Source organism: Daktulosphaira vitifoliae, unplaced genomic scaffold (assembly GCF_025091365.1).
Source record: "Daktulosphaira vitifoliae isolate Bord-2020 unplaced genomic scaffold, ASM2509136v1 Scaffold_199, whole genome shotgun sequence".
Classification (NCBI taxonomy): domain Eukaryota; kingdom Metazoa; phylum Arthropoda; class Insecta; order Hemiptera; family Phylloxeridae; genus Daktulosphaira; species Daktulosphaira vitifoliae.
Genome location: NW_026099767.1, coordinates 583 through 21,953, shown reverse-complemented (window position 1 = coordinate 21,953; position 21,371 = coordinate 583). Strand labels below are relative to the sequence as shown.

General features: G+C 24.6%; 1 protein-coding gene across 5 annotated transcripts; it reads right to left on the bottom strand.

Moving 5' to 3' along the window:
• Positions 1–547: 547 nt before the first annotated feature.
• Positions 548–20,966, bottom strand: LOC126909230 (hexosaminidase D-like). 5 transcript variants are annotated; one of them, XM_050691646.1, is made up of 8 exons: positions 19,984–20,966; positions 18,753–18,909; positions 2,850–3,552; positions 2,542–2,790; positions 2,232–2,473; positions 1,921–2,166; positions 1,649–1,851; positions 548–1,595 (listed from the first exon to the last, which is right to left on the bottom strand). In XM_050691646.1, the coding sequence occupies exons 2-8, from the start codon at positions 18,845–18,847 to the stop codon at positions 1,387–1,389; spliced, it is 1,947 nt and encodes a 648-aa protein (XP_050547603.1). In that variant the 5' UTR covers positions 18,848–18,909; positions 19,984–20,966; the 3' UTR covers positions 548–1,386. The 5 variants fall into 5 exon arrangements, with proteins under 5 accessions (XP_050547603.1, XP_050547605.1, XP_050547604.1 ...); XM_050691648.1 differs by having other exon boundaries at positions 549–1,616; positions 1,670–1,851; positions 19,984–20,965; XM_050691647.1 differs by having other exon boundaries at positions 549–1,637; positions 1,691–1,851; positions 19,984–20,965.
• Between the last annotated feature and the right edge of the window lie 405 nt (positions 20,967–21,371).

Sequence of the window (21,371 nt, the reverse complement as noted above, 5' to 3'; positions counted from 1 at the left end):
AAATAATGGGAGTATTTTTATTTCAAAAAGATAATTTATGTATTAAAACTATTGCATATTATAACTTGATGTACAAATTAACCTTTGGTGTGATTTGTAAGAATATAAAATATCAAGAATCAATAACAATTAAGTTTACTATGTATCTGATGTAAAACAAAAATTATACAAATAAAAGTTTAAACTAATTCTAAAATAAAATTTTAAGTATAAAGTTGACTTCTAAAATATTTGTATTTTATTCAACTAAATCATTTGTATAAACTTTTTGTTATAAAAACATTTTTGAATAACAAATNTTCAACTAAATCATTTGTATAAACTTTTTGTTATAAAAACATTTTTGAATAACAAATCATACTTAATCTAGTTATGTATAATTATATTGATATTTTTATTAATTAACTCAATAATAATTGAATTATGAAACAAACAATTAAATAAAATGGCGCCAAAATAAACATTTTTTTTCATATTAATATAATAGGAAAATAATAAAGTTTTTTATATTTTTTAGTACTTTATTATTACGGATATGTAATGATAAAGATACACTCTCAATGTTGATAAAAAATTTTATCTTATCTTCAAAATAATTCATTAAAAATACAAAAAAATTTTTAGTTACTTAAAGTTTACAGATTGTTATTGAAATCATGAGAAATTTTCCAAAGAAATACTCGTAAATAATATAAAATAAAACTGAGAAAAGGTAACAAAATATAATATATAAATACGACTTTCTATTTACATAGCATTAAATTAAAATAAATAATAAGAAAACAATTAAAACAGAAATCCACAAGAATATATAACTGAAAGGTAACAAAAAATAGTAGATACTTATAAATAGTTCAAACAATAAAAAAAATTGTATTTTTAATTATTGTACCTTAACACACAATAATTGTACAACAATTAATAATTAAAAATTTCAAAAATTATTTATTATATGTATACACAACATAAAATACAACCTATAATAGTAAAATTTATTAAAAAGATTTATTTTTACAATGCCACAGTGTTAATATGTCATAAATAATAAATAATTTAAAAATATAACGCAAATAGTATACAAATTAATGAATTGGTCATCACATATTTACAAATTAAAATTAATTTACTAGATTGCACATATTTTACAAAGTTGGAACTTGACATAAAATAACATATTCTATAAGCAATCACTTTTTTTTTTGTTTCAATACCCTTTTAAAAATTTTATTTTAACAAGAACCCTGAAACTTTTCCGACTATTACCGTGTGTTCTTCTATTTATTTATAATTTAATTTTACTTAATTTTCTGTTTGCAAACTCATTATAAATCTAAATTTTTGATAATGTAATGCATAATTTAATTTAATAAATCATATAAAGTTATACTATCGTATTTTATCTAATGTAATTGTAGGAGAATCATGGTCAGAAAATCCAATTCTTGCTAATTCTTTTAACACTGGCAGTGGTCTTTTAGGCCAAGTTTTTTTTAATTTTAGGTCATGGGCCTCTTTTTGTATTTTTTCAAGTTCTTTTACCATAGGATAAATTTTTTGTTCGATCCACTCAGATATCGTGAATTTGTCAAAAATACCTGTTAGTGATTCTTGGATAGGTTTCACTAATGACAATAAAGGTCTATANTACCTGTTAGTGATTCTTGGATAGGTTTCACTAATGACAATAAAGGTCTATAAATGTGAGCGTATTCCTCCATGAGCTCGTCAACACGTATTGGTGTGGAAAATTCACGCTCTACATTATAATTAGTCATCCATCCTCGCTTTTTTTTTGTCACATCGATAAATTTATTGTATTCTCCCTCAATTAAGTGAAGTCTATATGTTAACCTAGTCAAATAATTAATAAATATATATATTATTAAAATCATAAGTTTTAATTTTAATTATATTAGTTACCTAAAGAACTGATACCCAGGGAAAGAACATCTAGAAAATTGTTCCCAGAGGTAAGGATCTATTTTTAAACTTAAAAAATCTTCATCATATTCATTTGAGCTGCCAAATATACCACAACTTAAACCATCATTCAATTTCGCTTGTAGAGATTGATTCATATAACCATGAGATACTGCCATTAAATTTACAATCATAGATGGTATTGATGCTGGAAGAGTTTCACATAATACAGCAAAATGGTCGTATCTAAATTGTTTAAATAAAATAATCATTTTTAAATTGTTAATAGTTTATGGCTCATTTTTTCATACCTCTGCCATCCAGTTATTACAATTCCTTTAAATCCTCCAGTGAATCGACTTTCTTCATTACTCATTAACTGTAACCAATTTAAATTATTTTCCAAATGTCGCTTGACATTAGGAACATATAGCGTTTCTCCGAATGCTCCTTTAAATGCGCTAGATGTCCATGCATGAGGAAATACAGCCTGATATTTTTCCCAAACGGTTTGCATTACAAATCTATACACATCTTCCGCGTAAACCCATATCTGAAAAAATAAAAATTAATTTAATTTACAATTAAAAAAAAACATATATTTATTATAAAAAGCTTTACCATTGGTTCAACTAGTTTTCCAATGTTATACATTTGCATTGAATTTACTGATAAATGTCTTAACATATCATCCCAAATGATTGGTATAGTACTCGGATATCTTGTACGTACATAGGTTGCTACTTTAACAACATGTGAAAGAAATAAATCTTCTTTAGCTATTGATTTACACCTAAAACATTCACCTATTTGGAACACTTCATCGCAACCAATATGCAAGTATTTTATATTCCCGTGTAACTCCATAACCTAAAAATTGTTGATAAGTTTAATAAATAAATTAATTATTTAAGTTGTTTCATAAATACTTGATCTATAATTTGTTCTACAAATTTTATTGATGCATTGTATGATGGACATAACGCTTGAGGAGATTCTGGAACCTCTCGTAAGTGGGTAAAATCTGGTGTTTTTAAAGCAAATTCCACATGACCAAAAGTTTGAATTAATGGTATCACGTCCAAATTATTTAATTTAGCCAACCTTAAAATTTCCTTAACTTCTGCTCTAGTATATGCATTTCCAGCAGCTATTTCGGATAATTCCCCACTCCAAGGAAACATATCTTCCCATTCAATTAAAAGGCCAGTACCCCCCATTTTTTTTATTAACGGGAATAATTTTTGTAAATATAATATCTTTGGAGGTGCACCTTTTAGATCCAAATGAATAAGTCTATGTGATGGAACATAAGGTTGGAATTGTTGAGAAACAACGTTAATTTGAGGCTGTTGTATTCTAATTTGTGCTGGCTGTTCTTCAACAAATTGAACGTCATCATTTATTTTTCTAACAACACTTGAAACTGCAGCTGCTCGAGGAAGTTCTGCTTGTTCAAAATTTGACATAAGTAAACCATTTGAGTTTTCAGTTCCATCGGAAGTATTGTGTTGAAGACAAAGCACAAATAGCAATATACAACCTATTAATCCAAGCATAATGAATCTACGTCTTTTTAAAGGATTCGCTAACCAACTGGCATAAGAAGTCAATAAATTTTTTAACGCAAATCTAAAACAATAAAAAATTGACATTTTTAATAAACAAACTTATAAACACAACAAAATAAAATCTATTATTAATAAATTTAACTTTTTTCCAATTCTATATTATTCAATTTATTAAAACATAGCATTTTAAAAATGTAAAAAAAAATATTTTTAAAATGCAATTATTTACGGTAGAACAATTTTGTTACATTTTTTTTTTATTTTTAAAGCTTAGGTGTTTTTTCTAATTTTTGACGATAATAAGTAGAAATAGATTAAAATCAGGTTGTTTTATTTATTCATTATAAAGAACTACTAAATATATTTGAGTTAATGCAATTAGACAATATAGCTGTATGAAATACTTCCACAATAACACACAGTATTTTTTAATTTTACAATTTACTTACAATATTTATATCTACAATTGCTATCATAATATTAGAAAAAATCTTTCAAAATCAGATGACTAGATAACTACATAAATACTTTTACTATGGTAAAAATAATAATAATTTGAGTTATGCAATCATATATAAATTGAATAATTTGTACACTTTTAACATCGTATACAAATATTAGTTACGCTTGTTATGGTTCACATTAACCGTTCAAGTTGACTGAATAAATGCTTATTTTGTGTTTATGACTCGAAATTTTAGTAGAGTAACCGTTAGTTAACCGGGATAAATTATTAAAACAGTTAATATGAATATAAAGGTATAAACATTAAATAAAAACAAGTCTCATATAAATACCATAAGTATTTTGAACAATATTTCGTTAGTTAATCTTTCATTCAATCATTCATTTTAATTCCGCAGATTGTTAATTTTTACCAATATGCATGGAATAATTAAACAATAGTAAAATACCATTATTTATTAACCTAATAAAGTAAAAATTTGATATTCTATAGATTATAACTATCATATTGATGTAAAAAAATTGTATAATTTGAAATTTAATAGAAATATTTCGTTAATTCTAAGTTAAAAAAAATATTATACTGGTTAAAATGTAAATATTTCTAACAACATGGTAAATTTAAATTTCAGTCTATAAAAAAGTTTTGTATAATTTTTATTTTTTGCTTTCAATGCTAATTTTTTAGAAAAACTCAAAAACTTAAATTTTTTATAATACATATTACTATATATTTATTAGAAACTTTTTAGTTTTGAACATATAATAGTAATCCATGCACATCAGTATTCCGGTAACACTCGAGATTACTCAAAAATTGCTCATCTTGTATATTTTACTAATAGCACGTGTAAGTGTAGTTTATAAGAATAATAACTTCTGGTAATTATTCATACACGATTTAATCTAAAAAAATAGTTTTTTAACAATTATACTTTTTAGTTATTAAAATAATAAGTCATAGCAATAACATATGTCATAAAATTATTAAATAACATATGAATGTTTTTTTTTCTTAAGCGAGTTAGACAACGCGTAAAACTTTTATAGCATTCATGGTTATTTTAATACAATTAATTGACAAAGATCCCGACACAAATTAATTACTAAAATTCGATTTGTTATCATTATAACAACGTTCGAAAGTAAGTACGCTCATCGGGGTGAATTAGGGTACTCTACTTTGAGGTGAAATGGGGACGTTCTCGTTTTACCCCTTACTATAAATTTAATAGTAAATGATAGACACGCCTTTGAGTTTATATTACTTTATATTTTAACTGTTATTGCTTATAATATTATTTGTATTATTTANCGCCTTTGAGTTTATATTACTTTATATTTTAACTGTTATTGCTTATAATATTATTTGTGTTATTTATCTTGTCAATATTTTAGTTATTAAAATATCAGTTATTGTTATTTTTCTAAAAAATTCAATTTTTTTATTTGAGATGATTAATTTTGTTTATAAGCAAAATTTTCAAGTCTACATGAATAGATTGCTCTTTTATAAAATTGAAAATATATTAAAAAATTTTAATTTATTTATTTAAATAAAAATGATAGATTATTTAAATTTAAGTCATATTATGATAATAAATCTTGTTAATTTTTTACCAGATAATCATATTATATTTTATTTACTTAAGCTAGTATTTTTATTGTTTCAATTTAGGGACAGATTAGATATAAATCAATAAAGAAAAATTTTAGACATACAGTGTCATAAAATTGAAATTATTGTTTCACAATTTAAGCATGTTTATCATTTGCATATATTTTTAATTTTCTTTATTAGAAACTTTGTCTTATACAGTTTTTTCAACAAAATGTATGTAGGTATTAAAAATATCTATTTATTAAATTCATGCTACAGTATTATTTGTAATACAATACCATTTTATAATGCACTTTAGGATAACTGTAAAACATAATTTAACCATCGTGATGATTTTCACTTGACTGCTCACATTTTTTTGGATTATTAAGTGAAAAGTTAAACTGTTATACTATATATGAAATATAATTTGAAAATTACATAATAAGCAACAAAATAATTTGCATACCAATTTTTTTGTATATTACACACATGAAAATGTCAAGTAGTTATATTTAATTATTTAACGCATAAATATATCTTGAATGGATACAGTTTAATTTCTCTATTAATTATCACACTTAATTAAAATGCAGTTTGTCTTCTATATCGAAACAACCTCCGAAATTAAACAAAAAATATTATTTTGGTATAAAAAATCACCATACTTCGGTTAGTTTTAATTTTTTTTCCAATTAATTTGTCTATATATTACGTCAAATGATAGAATCATCCTATAGGATGATTAAGCTATTTAACCACCTTGAAAATGATATAATTATGAAAATGACTGATCAAAAACAATGTTTGAAATAGCACTTCAGAAATTAGTAACAAACATAGAGAGGAGGAAGAGCGTGACAGAGTAATGCGTAATGATTAAAATAAGATAACCCACCATTCTATATTTTAAAATATCTATAACTTCCGAAATAATTAGTCAAATATTGTCATCGACTTGTAATTTTTTACAATGTTATAGCTATGTTGCTATTAAAAAGAATAAAGTTGACACCCGTATAAGGTATATAGGATAAATAAAAAAAAATTATTATAATTAATAAATCAAGAAATATATGACATTATTATTTAAAGAGAAATCCAGTTGATAAAAATAGCTATCGAGCGGCTATTAAAAAAATCACTCTATATTACGATATTTTAATTTAGTAGCTAAATTTTTTCCCAATGAGAAAGTAAAGAGTCAGATGTTTATACGAAATGAAAAAGAAATACTTAAAGTATTTATTAAAAGATAATATATTTAGCAAATATAGGACGCAGTATTTCTGGAACATCTAAATTAATATTTTACAATTAAGATGAAAAACTTATACTTTATATATATATATATATATATATATATATATATGTACATAATTTATATGTATAAAGTATTTATAAAAAACCTGTATTGATTCCATATATTTTCAAAAAGTTATAGTAATTTATATTTGAAATTTAAAATCTAGAATTTTAACACAAAAATTACATGTTTTTTTAATTTTACAGCAATTTGCACATAGAAGAAAAGTCGTTGGGACAATTTTTTTTTAATTATAGTACGTAATATAAATTTAAGTTTAACATGTGCTTAAAGAATGTAGCATTTATAGAAAATTTTCAAAACTTTACTTGAAAACTTTACTTTTTTGTGCAAAAGTTGTTATTTTAAATCTTCTTCTTGTGAGCAGGCTAAAGGTCAGATTTTCAAAAAAAACTTATCAAATAAAAGGAAATCGTCTAAGGTGTTTGTACAAAAAAAAATTATTTTAATTCGTTTATTATTCAAAAAGTTATGACAATTAGAAAAAAATCTTTAAAAATATTGAAATTTATATTTTAAAATTTATAATTTTTTAGAAAATTTTCCTTCATTTATAAAAAAACAAGCTATTTTTTTTAAATTTTGAGAGAAATGCGTTTTTGAAAGAAATTTGTTCGGAAAGAGTTGAGAAATAGTAGTGGTAGTCACAAAAAAAATATTTATATATAAACATATCATGGTAAATGAATACCTTCTGAGATCTGCATCAAAGCTAAATAATTTGAGAATAAATTCTTGAGTTAAAAGTGATTATCAAAAGAAAAGATGTAAGTTTTCAGGAAAAATGTTGAAATTGTATTTTTATCTTGTGATATTTACTATTTATTATAACATTTTTTCAATCTTTAAGAGCAATCTATTCAACTAGATACGATTTGTGATCTTCTGACGTATCTTTAAAAGGAATAGATTTGCTGTGAGCTGAGGATAAGTGTCATCAAAAACACATCACAGGAAAATTAATGCCTTTTTAGCATGAAGCTAAATAATTGCATTAATTGTGTAGAAATACTAGATTAAATAAAAATTCTAAAAATAAGTTCAATGACAGTCCTAAGTACTCTGTATAAACAAGAAACTATTAAAGTAATTTTGGTACCTATTTTTACTATTCCTGTATAATATTTTGACTACGCCCGTCAATTTAAATACGCGTTGGGCATGTCTACATTGCTATTAGGACAGGCACATTATAGTAACTTGACATGGAACACAATCATTATAATAATTAAAGTGTCCAAGCATCGACCTTGTAGCCATGCACAGTATTGCTCTTGTAATTTATTTTGAGTAAAACAAAAACCTACGACCATATCACAAAATATACTGTAGCTGTGGCAAATGAAATGTGTATACCATTCAGTATTTTTTTTAAAGTAAATAATACATTAAAATGTGGGACTGTTTAAAAATAGAGCTATATTAAAACTGTCCCCACTGATCCTTATGAACTATCCTTGCTGTATCTAAATAGCTTGAATATTAAAAAATAACACAATTGATCAAATTACTGATCGGTAACATTGTCTGATTTTAATATATAAACTAATAAGTTAAATATATACAGGTATGTCATCGTTTCAATTTTGTTTAAGAGAAATTATATAGTTCTTAAAAATAAAATCATCTTTCTATTATTTTTTATAACAAAAATAATTTTTTTAAAAAATGAAAATCAAGACTAAAAACTTTCTTTGTTTCTTTTATAAAGTAAAGTTGAATATGATTAATTATTGTACAATATATACTTAAATAAATATTTAGAATTATGACAGACTGAAACATAGAAAGATTTCAAATTTTATTCTTTAATTGTGTACTTTAAGTATTAATGATTATGAATAAAGTACAACTTATATTCGAATTTAAAATTTCAATATTGAGCTACTACCAATAAATTCCTGGTCATAAGTTAAACAAAAAAAAAAAATTTTAATTAATATACAATATTCTTGTTAATTATTTTATATATAAAATAGAAAATAAATAATAGATAAACTTAAAAATAATGGCAAATATAAATAAACTTACATGATATAAAATTAATAGCTCAGAATATTTTTTAATAACCGACGTATTTTGATCCAACCAGACAGAAGAACACAAATAAAAATTACATTTTTATACTGTTGTTTTGCTGTACCGTTACTTTGAGAATCTAAGAATGTTTTTAAGAGTTGCGGTGAGGTACCTACGCACGATAGATCTCTGTACACTAACCTTAATTCGGAATCATAACACGAGTTATTTCTTTAATTATTCACTACATAGGCAAAAATTAAAAATGCATCATTAGTCGAACGCCAACTCATATTAGGATCCATACTGTATAATTTAAAATATTATAACGTAATTTCCGCTATTAAATTTCATTTAAACATTACAAATTGTAGCATAAAATGTAATAATTATTTATCACTCTACTTATCGGCCGTTCGAAAAATATCAATAAATACAAATTATATTTAACTTAATCTGAAGTTCAATAAATATTCTGCGATATTATAACTATTTTATTCACTTTATATGATATAATTGTAAATCATTTATAAGTAACAATTATTTTCTAAGATAATTCTATTGCATCACCACTTCTACCATCCCATTTATCTATTGATAATGTCACTGTCAGTATAATAAGGTACCGAGCACGTGCACGTATGAGTTTAAATGGACCAATGATGTATTACATGGACTTTAACTAGAAAATAGAGACGGTGTGTTTGCATTCTGTGTTTTACGATCGTGGCCCCTCGAAATTAGAACGGAAATGACAGCGCTCGGTCAAAGGAAACGACCAACAATTATTATTTCACATAGTAATAAAATTTTCGTCTAAAGTTTATTTACCACATACCCCAAACTATATAATATTTAAATATGTATGTGATCAATGTGACTAAGGGATCATACAAAAATAATTGAATAAACTAGGCCAGGATGTTAAATGGTAAAAAAATTTAATAATGGAAGCCTTATAGGAGTAAAATTAAAACTATGGGAGTTCATTGTAGGAATTAGTTTTAATTTTATTAAATACACCGTTGAATTTTATTAGAATGTTGTTAGTTCATGATAATTATTCGTCACGCTTAACATTAAATGAATTATATTTATTTAAATAATTGTTAAACATGGTAAATTAAACCTTGCATCAAATATATGATAAAATTATGAACTGAAAACTGTTTCATTTGAACATTAAAAAAATAAGTATAAATATCAAGACATGTAGAAAATTATAATATAATTTTACGAAATAAATACTGTGCATTGTTTATTAATGTTACAATTAATAAACAAGTTTAATTTTTTATTAAAGATTAACTTTTTCATACATTTCAGTACATTAAATATTGAGACATTTTCAAACTTTTACAGAATGTTTATGCATCTTTTATTGCTTTAAAATAAATGCTTGTGTCCTGTTTGCTTTAGAGAACTAAACAAAAAAATATGTTCATTATTTACTAATTATATCCATTTACTTTACTTTCTAGTTGTGTAATGTTCAATAGTTTATTAAATACAAGAAAATTAATACTAAGCTAACGATTTATGTCTTTTATTAAGCTTCTATCACAATATGTACTTTAACATCAAAATGTTATAGTGGTAGAAAACTTTTCATTGAAAAATATGTTTTGATGATAATGACTACTCCTTGTTTTTGGTAAAATATTATGAAAATACAACACAAAACTGATGAAACTTAAACAGACCCATTCCGAAAACGTATCTGGGAGTATCATACCTGCTCTCAACAATATTTAACCGTTTTAGTCAGCAATTTTCAAAACAAGTGAATGATATCAAAAAATAATAATTAAAAATAAGTCATATTATTTAAAAAAAATTTTTCCATCTTCTCATATTTTTAGTTTTTTGATGGCCCTGAATTTAGGTAACAACTGAAAATATACTCACTATAAAAGTAGTAAAATGCTATGAACCGGAATAAAAACAAGATCACAGTTACTATGTTATAGTATTACTATCTCTGTCATTATCAACTTAGATGTTTTGTGGCCACCGATCTAAACTATCCGTGAAGATCGTAACGAAACTGATTAGTTCCGGACTATTGTATTTGCCATCTGATTTTTCTGTTCATAGATTTACTAGTGCGAATTTTGTTCGAGTGCATATTACATCCTTCACCATATAATTTATTAACACACCATTCTATGTCAGTCGGTTAAAAATCTTCCTACACAGAACGACCCATTTATCATAAACTACACAACTACTCGCAAAATAAATACAATATTAAAAAAAAACATACATATATATTTCTTAATTACATTTTACATTATTAATTAAAGAGATGCCATCTTTATTTTATTTAAAGACAATATATATATATTAAACTAGCTTATAAATTAAAAAACAATCTGATTAAGAAAATAACTGATCGATAACAATTTTTAGATCAATAACATCAGATGTTATGACATTCAGAAATATAGACGGGGAAAAGGTGTAAGTATGTTTATATATGTATCATTAGAAATTTTAGTATTTTGAAAGTTATTAACATATTTATACGTGGGCAGAAGGAGAAGTACAGCCGAAAAACGTCATACTCAAACCTCTCTTTCGGTCTACATTTCATAATCTTCATAACATGTGATGTTTTGGTCTAGAAATTATTATCAACCTGTCATTTTCTTTGTTAGATCATTTTCTATTTATTAAGTCAATTTAATATGTATGTCGTTATTAAAAACAATAAAGTTCACACCCCAATATAAGCAAAATCAGCTGATAAATGAAGAAATATGCGTAACTAAAAAAACAAAAACTTATTTTTAATATTGTATCCATTGCTAATCTATAGACTGTCAGTAAAATATATTTTTTATATTTCACTAGAGATTAGACAATAATAGTTAACTGTTTAAATCAAATGTGTTCCCGTAAACATAATGTACACCATACTATTATTATACATTTAGCTGTCAAGTACCGTAATCCATATTTTATTAAAAAAGGGACATTTTAAAATTAACAATTACAATCACGCTACAATTATAGAAAATAAATAATTTCAAGACATAAAATTTTAGTATTTCAAGGATAAAAAGCAAAACATGTGTGTGAATTCGCTCAATTTGAGTTAATGACTTGTTAATTAATTTAAATTTAAATTATGACTACGTTAAATTAAGGTAATAGTACATTGGTATATGTATATATATATACTATACCAATAAATAACTGTATATATATGGTGTGAATACAACACTATACATAAACATATAGTTTCTACATGTATAATTTTGTGTAAAAGAAGAAAAATAATAAAAATGTGTTAATGTACTGTTTAATTCCAATATCAGTTAATATTAGTAAACCAGCGTTGCAAAAATATTTAACTATAATAACATCTGTCACACGCCTTCAAATAAACTCTTTTTGTTAGTAATTCCAAACGAATAGTGAAAAAAAGGCATAATATATAATGTTACTAAATTTTTTGTATGTATTATTTATGTAATGGAATGTGTTATAAACGATATATCTCATGTTAAAGTAAATCTTCTCACTGAATTTAAAAAATATCCCTACGAATAAACTAAAAGAGGACATGAAATATATTGACGTATTACAATATAAAATCGTATGTATATATAGCAAATAACCCCACTCAGACAGACTTGCATTCAACGGCCTCAGTTACCACATAAATCGATGAAAATGCGATTATTTTTGGTAACAATGTCATAACAACGTTACATAACTTGACTTGCACGAATATAATGCCATTTTAAAAATGCAATAGTTTTAATAAAGTCTAAATATATGGCGTGTCAGTGATAATAATATTAAAAATTTCAGCTATGGCTGTTTTAGAAGATGATATTTAAATGAATAAACTTTTTTCGGTATCATTTTTACACTATTTATGTTCCCATATCCTGATATTCATTTTACCAACTAGTATTATGGGATAGCATACTATTCCTATTAGATAACTTGAGCCTATTTATACAGAGTGTCCTGCTAGGTTCTAATATTTTTTTAACTTATGATCTAGTGTATATTTTGCGTTTCTTAGTTTTTAGTTTTTGACTATTTTAAAAGCATATTTTTTATTATCCTTTCCAAATACAAAAAATATTTTAATTAATATTTTATTTATTTGAAATTTAAAAATATCTGTTTTATTATAAACAAATTTTGATGTATCGCCTACACAACAAACTCTCTCAATGTAATGCGTGTAACTCAATAAGTACTTATCCTAAAGTTGTATCGAAATATTTTAACCCACTTTTGTAGGAAAAGTGTTAAAAATAGCTGTTTTTTAAAAAACTGAAAATTGTATTTTTATTTATTAAAACGCAAAATATTTTCTAGATCAAAAGTGATAAAAGATGTCAAAACCTGTCGGGACAGCATAAATTTACATGATTCATAGAAGTATGATATTTGATTTATTGCAATCCACGTAAGGTATACTTTGGAAGAAAAATTCCCAGCAATATAACTGAATTCAATGGGTATGGTAAAATTGTTCTGTGAGATGGAATATTTATACATTCATAGAGTAATCCATTTCATAGAGGCCTGGTAAAAGTGAAATATCTATTCTCTGCACATGTTGTCAGTATCAATTAGAGTCCCACATTATGGCGTACTTTACCATCAAAATGTTTTGACGCATTTTTCCTAAGACCTCAGAGCTTTCTTATGCAACTTAATATCCGGTTACTACCATAAGTAATCTCATTAACGGAGTTTTTATTTTTTGCGTGCATTAATATGGCCAAACCAAACAAACAACAATAAAAACACAATTATTAAAAATATCTAGAATAATGGTTATTAACGAGTTTTATATAACACCTTAGAGCTTTTTTTATTAAAAATATTAATGCATATTTCAGATTTGATGAAAAAAACATATATCTTGCAAATCGAAATAAAAAAAATTGTAACCAATGTAAATACTACACTCAGACGAGAATTTATCCACAATCGGTAGTCAAAAATGAACTACTTTTATTAAAAATTATTACAGTAGACAAATTATTACATTCATTGTTCATAAATTATATTTAAATATCATTCAATACTTAATTACTATCTACTTAACAGTGGTAAATTTAAAAAATTTGTAATAATTTTAATACCATGGTAACATTTAAATTTGTTATTTATTTAAAACACACCATTTAGACTTTTATCTTTTTTATTAAATCGTAATATTTTTCTCTTGAATAAAGTTGCAATTTCCTTTTTTTTAACGCTAAAAAATTGAATTTTTTTTTATAAAGCATATTATTTTTACTTCTATAAAATATGAGATATCTCAGACCTTAATGATAATGTTTATAACTTTTGATAAAATTATCATTTTGTTGAACTTTAATTATAATAAACTACCTTTATAGCATATTTATTTTACTATTTATCATTTATTGTTTGTGCACAGGTGAAGTGAACTACATAAGTACGAGCTGCGATCACCATCGCTACATATTCATTCATATATTAGAATGTTTGTAACTCGTGAAAACTTGCCCTAAAATTATTATCGACCCATGAAAAGTTTTTATAAAGAAAGGGGTAATCAAATTAGCGTTTTGAAATTTTTGAAAAATTAAAAAAAAAATTACTTATATATTTTTTCAATAGTGATAAATAATAAAAAATATATTTTTCATTATTTTAAAAGATATTGCATTCAGGGTATGCTTTAAACAAAGTCAATGAAGACAAAATTATATCAAAAAAATCAAAATGATAATTGTACATTGCATTGCGTTATCAGTTAGGTTTGGGACATTCAGTACATTGATCATTCCCTGGTTGAAATAATTTGTTAAAATAAATTGATTTAATTGGTAAAAAACAGGTAGTCTGTATAAAATTCTTTATAAAATNTTGATTTAATTGGTAAAAAACAGGTAGTCTGTATACAGTTCTTTATAAAATTTAGGTTAAAATAAATAAGAAGCTACATTTTTGAGTGAACTATGGTTAAATTATTTTCCTTACTATTATAGAACTACATACGTTAATTGATAAGCAACTGCAACTAAGGATAAAGAAATAAGAGCACTAACGGGAATACAGAAAAAGTGAAAGTTGTGCTATATACTTTTTTTAGGAAACACTGATACATTGTCGTGCATGAAAATAAAAGTAATAACTATTGTATAGGAGGAACAGTAGCTGCTCTTATTTCTGTTGTAAAATAACGTTGAAAATATAATATAACATTAACTTAAACCGGAAAATAAAATCATAATTATTAACTTTGAATTATTTCTATTTTATTAACTTTATTCGTTAAAATTCATAGTATGTACTTGGTAACTTAAAGTACTCATTTGTATACAAATTACGTAAAAATTAATAGTAATCCCATTAAAAACATATATTTATATTTGTAAATAATTTATATTCTTCGTAGTTTCATTATATTTTTATGAAAATTCGGATTTCTAAATAAAAATACAAAGAAGTTATTTTTCATTTAATTCTGTGGCAATTTTTCGAAAGTCTTTCAAATTGTCTGAAAATAATTGTTATATTTGTGAATGTTTACAGAGGGTGTTTTCAATAGTTTGGCGGGAAATGATAAAAGAAAAAATTTAATACAATAGGACTCTAGTTCTTGTTTCATATATATATATTTTCATAATTACAATTAAATATTGTTTTTATTTAATAAAATATTTATCAAACTTTGTAAAAAAATACTTCACTTTAACTAGCGAGATTTAAATCGCGAACACAATAAAATTTGCCTTATAATGTTAAAAATGTAAAAAACGATGAATAAATAAAACGTGTTCTCATGCAAAAAGAGCGATACATGCATACAGTACTACAGCCGCAATTGTAATTACAAGGTTGTACATTTTATTTAATGTTGTATGTCAAATAAAAAATTGCTTAGAAAATACTCAGCGGATAAAAATAAATTAGCAGTTGAATCCATGACACTTTTCAAATTAAACAAGAAAATTATCAAGATCATTAAATTTGTTTGAAATATTTTATTCTTGATGTAAAAGCAACATAAAATAAAAAATTATATAGTAATATTACATGCTTGGTTTGTTGTCTGTCAGGGAATTAAGTGCAACAAATGACAAAGCCATGAAAATTCTTTGTTCTCATTCATTTTTTTATTACTTTACTCTTGCGTTTTATAAAATGTTTATTTAGCAAAAGTTTTAAAGCTACCATTGTAGCAGCAGCTTATACGGAAAACTACACCGCGACAATGTATTTTATGACGAATAGGTACTTACAAAATATGATTATCTTAATTAAAAATTATACATGTAGTGCTTTAAATGAGGTTGTTATTATAATGATTTCATATTATTAAAGTTACAAATAAAATTTCTGGATAAAACTAATGATGAGATATAATAATAAGGAAAATTCATTATTTAAATATTAATATTTAAAAGAAAATTAAAAACTTATTACCGAAAATACTTTAAATATATAATTAAAATTTTGGTTAACTATTTAAATTATACAATTAATGCTAACTATAAAACATTCAACCGCAGTAAAACGTACAAAAAAACACTTGATAACGTTTAATCGGCAATTTATACCTACGTGGTATGTTACCTTGTCACTAATACATTCAAATTACTGTTAAAAATGTAAATGCGATTTACAATCAACTCCGCTATATAAAAATTGGAACATTTTTTGTACAGCTAAGGAGCAAATGTTAAATAATCTCATGTACTATGTCATACACAGGGAGAGCTAGAGAGCATCAAAAATATCTTGACTTTTTATATTTACTTATTTGAGACTTTAATAATTGTTCATAATTAGTTTAATAATTTATTAGTATATCAATGTTGGAGCTCACTAAAAAATGGAAGATTTTTAATTAAGAACTATGGGAACGCGGGGAAAAGGCGCGTACCTAAATATCTCCTGAACTAGTGGATTTTATTTTAGGTAATTAAAAACATAAATAATTATTTAACTCGGTATATAACGTGTACAATATTGTATAACAGTATTNATAATTATTTAACTCGGTATATAACGTGTACAATATTTTATAACAGTATTATAATTAATTTATGGTTTAAAAACAAAAATATTACACAGTAGTGAGAGTTGTAAAATTTCTGATTAGCTTTATCTGTAGTTAAGTGACTCCTAACAATTTTTAAAACTCAAAAGGAAGTTAATTAAGCGGGCTAAATCACACTGTTCATAAAAGTTTCTACTACGCTGTAGCTCATCAAAAGTGTTTAATTGTTATAGTTTGTTATGATTAGTTCAATTGGTTAATTTCCAGCCGAGGAAGAATAATTTTTTTATAACCTTTCTCTTTTTCATGGTGCACCTTATAACAAATATAGTATAATATATATGTATTTCAGCCTATCAAAAAATCATTATAGAACAGTAATAATCTTTATAAGGTGTAAAATCATGACGACTATCAAATATCATTCGATAAGACTGAGTCATAAAAAAATATTTGTAAAAAATAACTAAATGACATGCTATAATATAGTATCTTATTTATATATATATTATATTGTTTCAAAAGTTTATTAGATATAAGTGGACTAATAATCTATTTTTTCGACGGTTTTATAATATATTCATAACGTTCAAAATTGTTACAAAAACTTTCTTTTTAAAACTTTTTTTTCTCAACTTTAAATATTTTCTGCAATAAATTCAAAAATAATTAAACGAATACAATAAAAAGTTTAGGTTGTTGATATTTAATAATTTGAGGACATGCTCAAAGCAAAATAAAACAATTTGCTCCACGTGTCTAATTATTAAAATTAATTAAATGTCCTTTATTAGCTATTAAAAACCCATTGAGTACATATAAGAGATTTTACGATCAATCATATTCAAAATTCTGTATGAAACTATATTTTATAAAAATTCAAATAATAACATCACTATATCAATTTTTTTTAAAAGACAGTCTCACAATAATAATAATACTTATCACTAAAAAGTGTAATGTTATTTTTTAATAGATCACGAGAAGGTAACTCACAGACAAAAAGTTATGATTTTAATTTTTGATAGCAATATGTTCTAAAAAGAATAAGAAAACATTTAGTACATGACTATAGAAATTATAACTATTATTTACAATTAATATTACTATAAACGGTTTATAATTGTTTTACATAAGAGTAAAAAAAATTGACAATGTTATAAAATTTTTCTTATATATTTTTAAATATATAGAATGATTAATAATTGATTAAATATGTTGTAGGTCTTATAGAGTATCAACTTAAAATTTTAATGACAATATACATATTTTATTAGCTTAAATGTTTAAAAATAATCCAAATAAGAAAAAAACTGGTCAATAACAAATTTTAAACAAATGTTCAAAAGTTTTAAACCTTTTTATACTTAGGTATCAAGAGAAGTACAGCAGTATGGTGGGTAATGATAAAAATAAAATAACCCTCACCTCGCTTCCAGTCTATATTAATTAAAGTGTTAATAACTTCAAAAATACTGACTTAAAAATTTACATCGATTACCAGTTATTTCTTTAGTTGGATAATTTTTTTGTTATTAAGTTATAAATGTATTTAAAAAATTTAAATCAGACCTTATAATAGATAAGTCCCCTAAAAACTATTTAACTATTAATATTTCGATAAATAAATACTATTTAACAAAATCAAGAAAAAAATTCTTAAAGTTATTATTTTTCTAAGAGATATTTAGAGATTAATCACAAATCAATCAGTCTGTAAACACATTGGCATATATTTAATTTTTGTAATTAATCTAGAAAATCAAAAAATGGTCCAAATAAAAATAATACAATAATAGACTTCAAATCTGATTTTACAAAGCAAATAGTGCTTACTTTTGCATTTGGTATACATGTAATGTCGGCATGAATCTCAGCGTGTGTTCGGATTTTAAATATTTATGCTTAACAATAAATTTATTCATGTTCATGGCAAATTGTCAAAACTCATTTTCACGATGCCATCGCAGTTTTTGATAAACTGAAATACTAACTGAACGACAATGCAAGATGTTAAAACAAACAAATTTCATTTAAATGATTTTATTAATTTAAAAAAAACTTTTAAAGTAGACGATTTTCACTTATTTTACTTTTATTAACGACTTGATAGTAAATAAGATAAATTATACTATATATTGATTAACTAACCTAATAGTGATGTATTATTAGGTCTTTTCTTTGACACTACGTCGATTTTAAATAATAACTGATTAAACAATTTTCAAAGATATAGAAAATTAATTTTCTAAATATATTTTTTTATACGTTTTTAATATCAACATATTAGATTTTGTGAACTAAAACTCTAAGAAAATATACTAATGTGTTGATTTGTGATATTCGTGTTTCAGTTTGCTTCTCATGTTTACTATACAAATTATACTTCTTATAACTGTATTATGTTATTTTTTTTATTTTTTTCAACAGACACTGTAGAGTTAATATACTGAGTACTCGTTCAAACTAAGGGTAATAATAATAAAATGTTTTTTCTCCGGGTTACAATCAAACTTGGTATCGAATTATTTAAAATATAAAACAGGTTCAGAGCGTGTTACTTATTTACTAACAAGATACATAAGGATTACTTTTTGGAAAAGTCAATGCCAGTAGAACAAATCGATGTGTCTAAAAAAGCAGTCATTACACTTCCACGGTCGATAAATACAAAACAAAGAATGATATTAATACTACTTCGGTTTAAATCTCAACCCATTGAAGTATAACTTTATATACATTTAATTAATATACTAAATTACATTTTCTCTACATTTTCTTGATACTCTGCGCCATATCTTTCCGATACTCCCACGTAAAATTAACTATGCAATTTAATATTTTATTTTACAACTTTTTGTTAAGATCTATACTACGCTAAAAATGCATAATAATTATTTATAGAAATGAACTTTGCCTAATGCACAAATAGGTGGATAAAAGAATAATTTTTTCAATACTTTTGTACAATAACCAATTCATTTCAAATAAGTAGTTTTGATGTTTATAGAATTTTATAATGTTATAATAGTAAATTTACTAAGTACAATAAAATTTGATCACATACTTATCCATAATTTTCACATGAAATGTGGTCGATATCGCCGCTGTATTACTCTATTCACAGCAGCATTTTACAGGTACTCCTCTTATATTTTCACACTGTACTAAATTCTAATGCTAAACATAAACTTTTCGCTAGTTTGCTAATAACGATGACATTCTGCAATAGTATAAAAATAATTGACAAAACTGTAAAAATAATACGACGGTAAAAAAAGAAGAGATAACACTGTACACGCTAGACGTGACAGAAACAAAGCACACGACGTCATGCGCTGGATGCGTAGGACGGAGACTGACGGCGTCAGACCTGGTAGAGTCGTTCTTCCACTGCCGTTTGTCCCTCCTCGTTCCAGTCACGAAATTCTCTTCTACCCTTCACCGCATAACCCGTCCGTGAGAGTTGTAGTTCTCTTATGGCCCCACGGCGACGGTAGACGATTCTTCCCTCCACTTCGTATGTTGTTAGTGGGACGAAATGGCCGAGGGTACTATTTGATACAATCCTCTTACGTTCGGGCTTTTGCACTTGGGTACCGTACCAGCGATATCGATTAGTGACAGACGAGTACCAGAGTAGCCATCTGGTAGCGAATAGACTAAACTGCAGCGTCGTAGCAATAACGTTGAATATTGTTATTTAAATTTAATATGCAGTAAAAATAAATTGACAAATGGTCAGATGAAAAATGTATTAAATTATAAAATATATTTAAATTGTATACTAAGTTATAATAAGTTTATATACTAATTATATACTTTACTGTTAATTAAAATATCTTGCTTTTTATGTGTATCAAATCTCATAAAATTATTTTCGACCATTGATCTAAACCAAAAACAATAGAAATTTTGCACAACCGTTTTAATTATGTTGTTAATTAAACAATAAACTGAAGGCTAAGTACTATAAAACCAAGATTTATATCTAGGTGGATATTTTATATATCCTGTATAATTGGAATATAAGCTGAAAGGGTAACATAACAAATAGTACAACAAAAGATAACATTTTGAAAATGCTAAAATAAATTTTTTTTAATTACTATTTTAAAAAGTTCGAATTATGTTTTGTTTTTCTAATATAATTACTATGTAGTTATAACTGACATTAGATTTCAAATAATTCGATTATACAAAAGCTATTTTACAAATCAAAGATTTTTCTTAAAAAAATTAAAAATTCAGACTAAATGAAAAAGCTATAGTATTTCTTAAAACGACTGTATTATTTTCACTGAAAAAATACATAGAATAAATTTTAGATACAAAATTTAACATTTTTACGTAAATTAATATTGTTGTAAAAACAAAACGCGAACCCCAATAACATTAAATAAGTCTATCAAATTTAAGTCAATTTTAATTTTAAAAACAGTAAAAATGTCTATA

Coding starts and splice junctions, on each gene's coding strand:
- LOC126909230 (XM_050691646.1), bottom strand. CDS start 18,847: ATGAACATGAATAAATTTATTGTTAAGCATAAATATTTAAAATCCGAA. Junction 3,553..18,752: donor CATGTATACCAAATGCAAAA/GTAAGCACTATT, acceptor TTATTGTTTTAG/ATTTGCGTTAAAAAATTTAT. Junction 2,791..2,849: donor TAGAACAAATTATAGATCAA/GTATTTATGAAA, acceptor AACAATTTTTAG/GTTATGGAGTTACACGGGAA.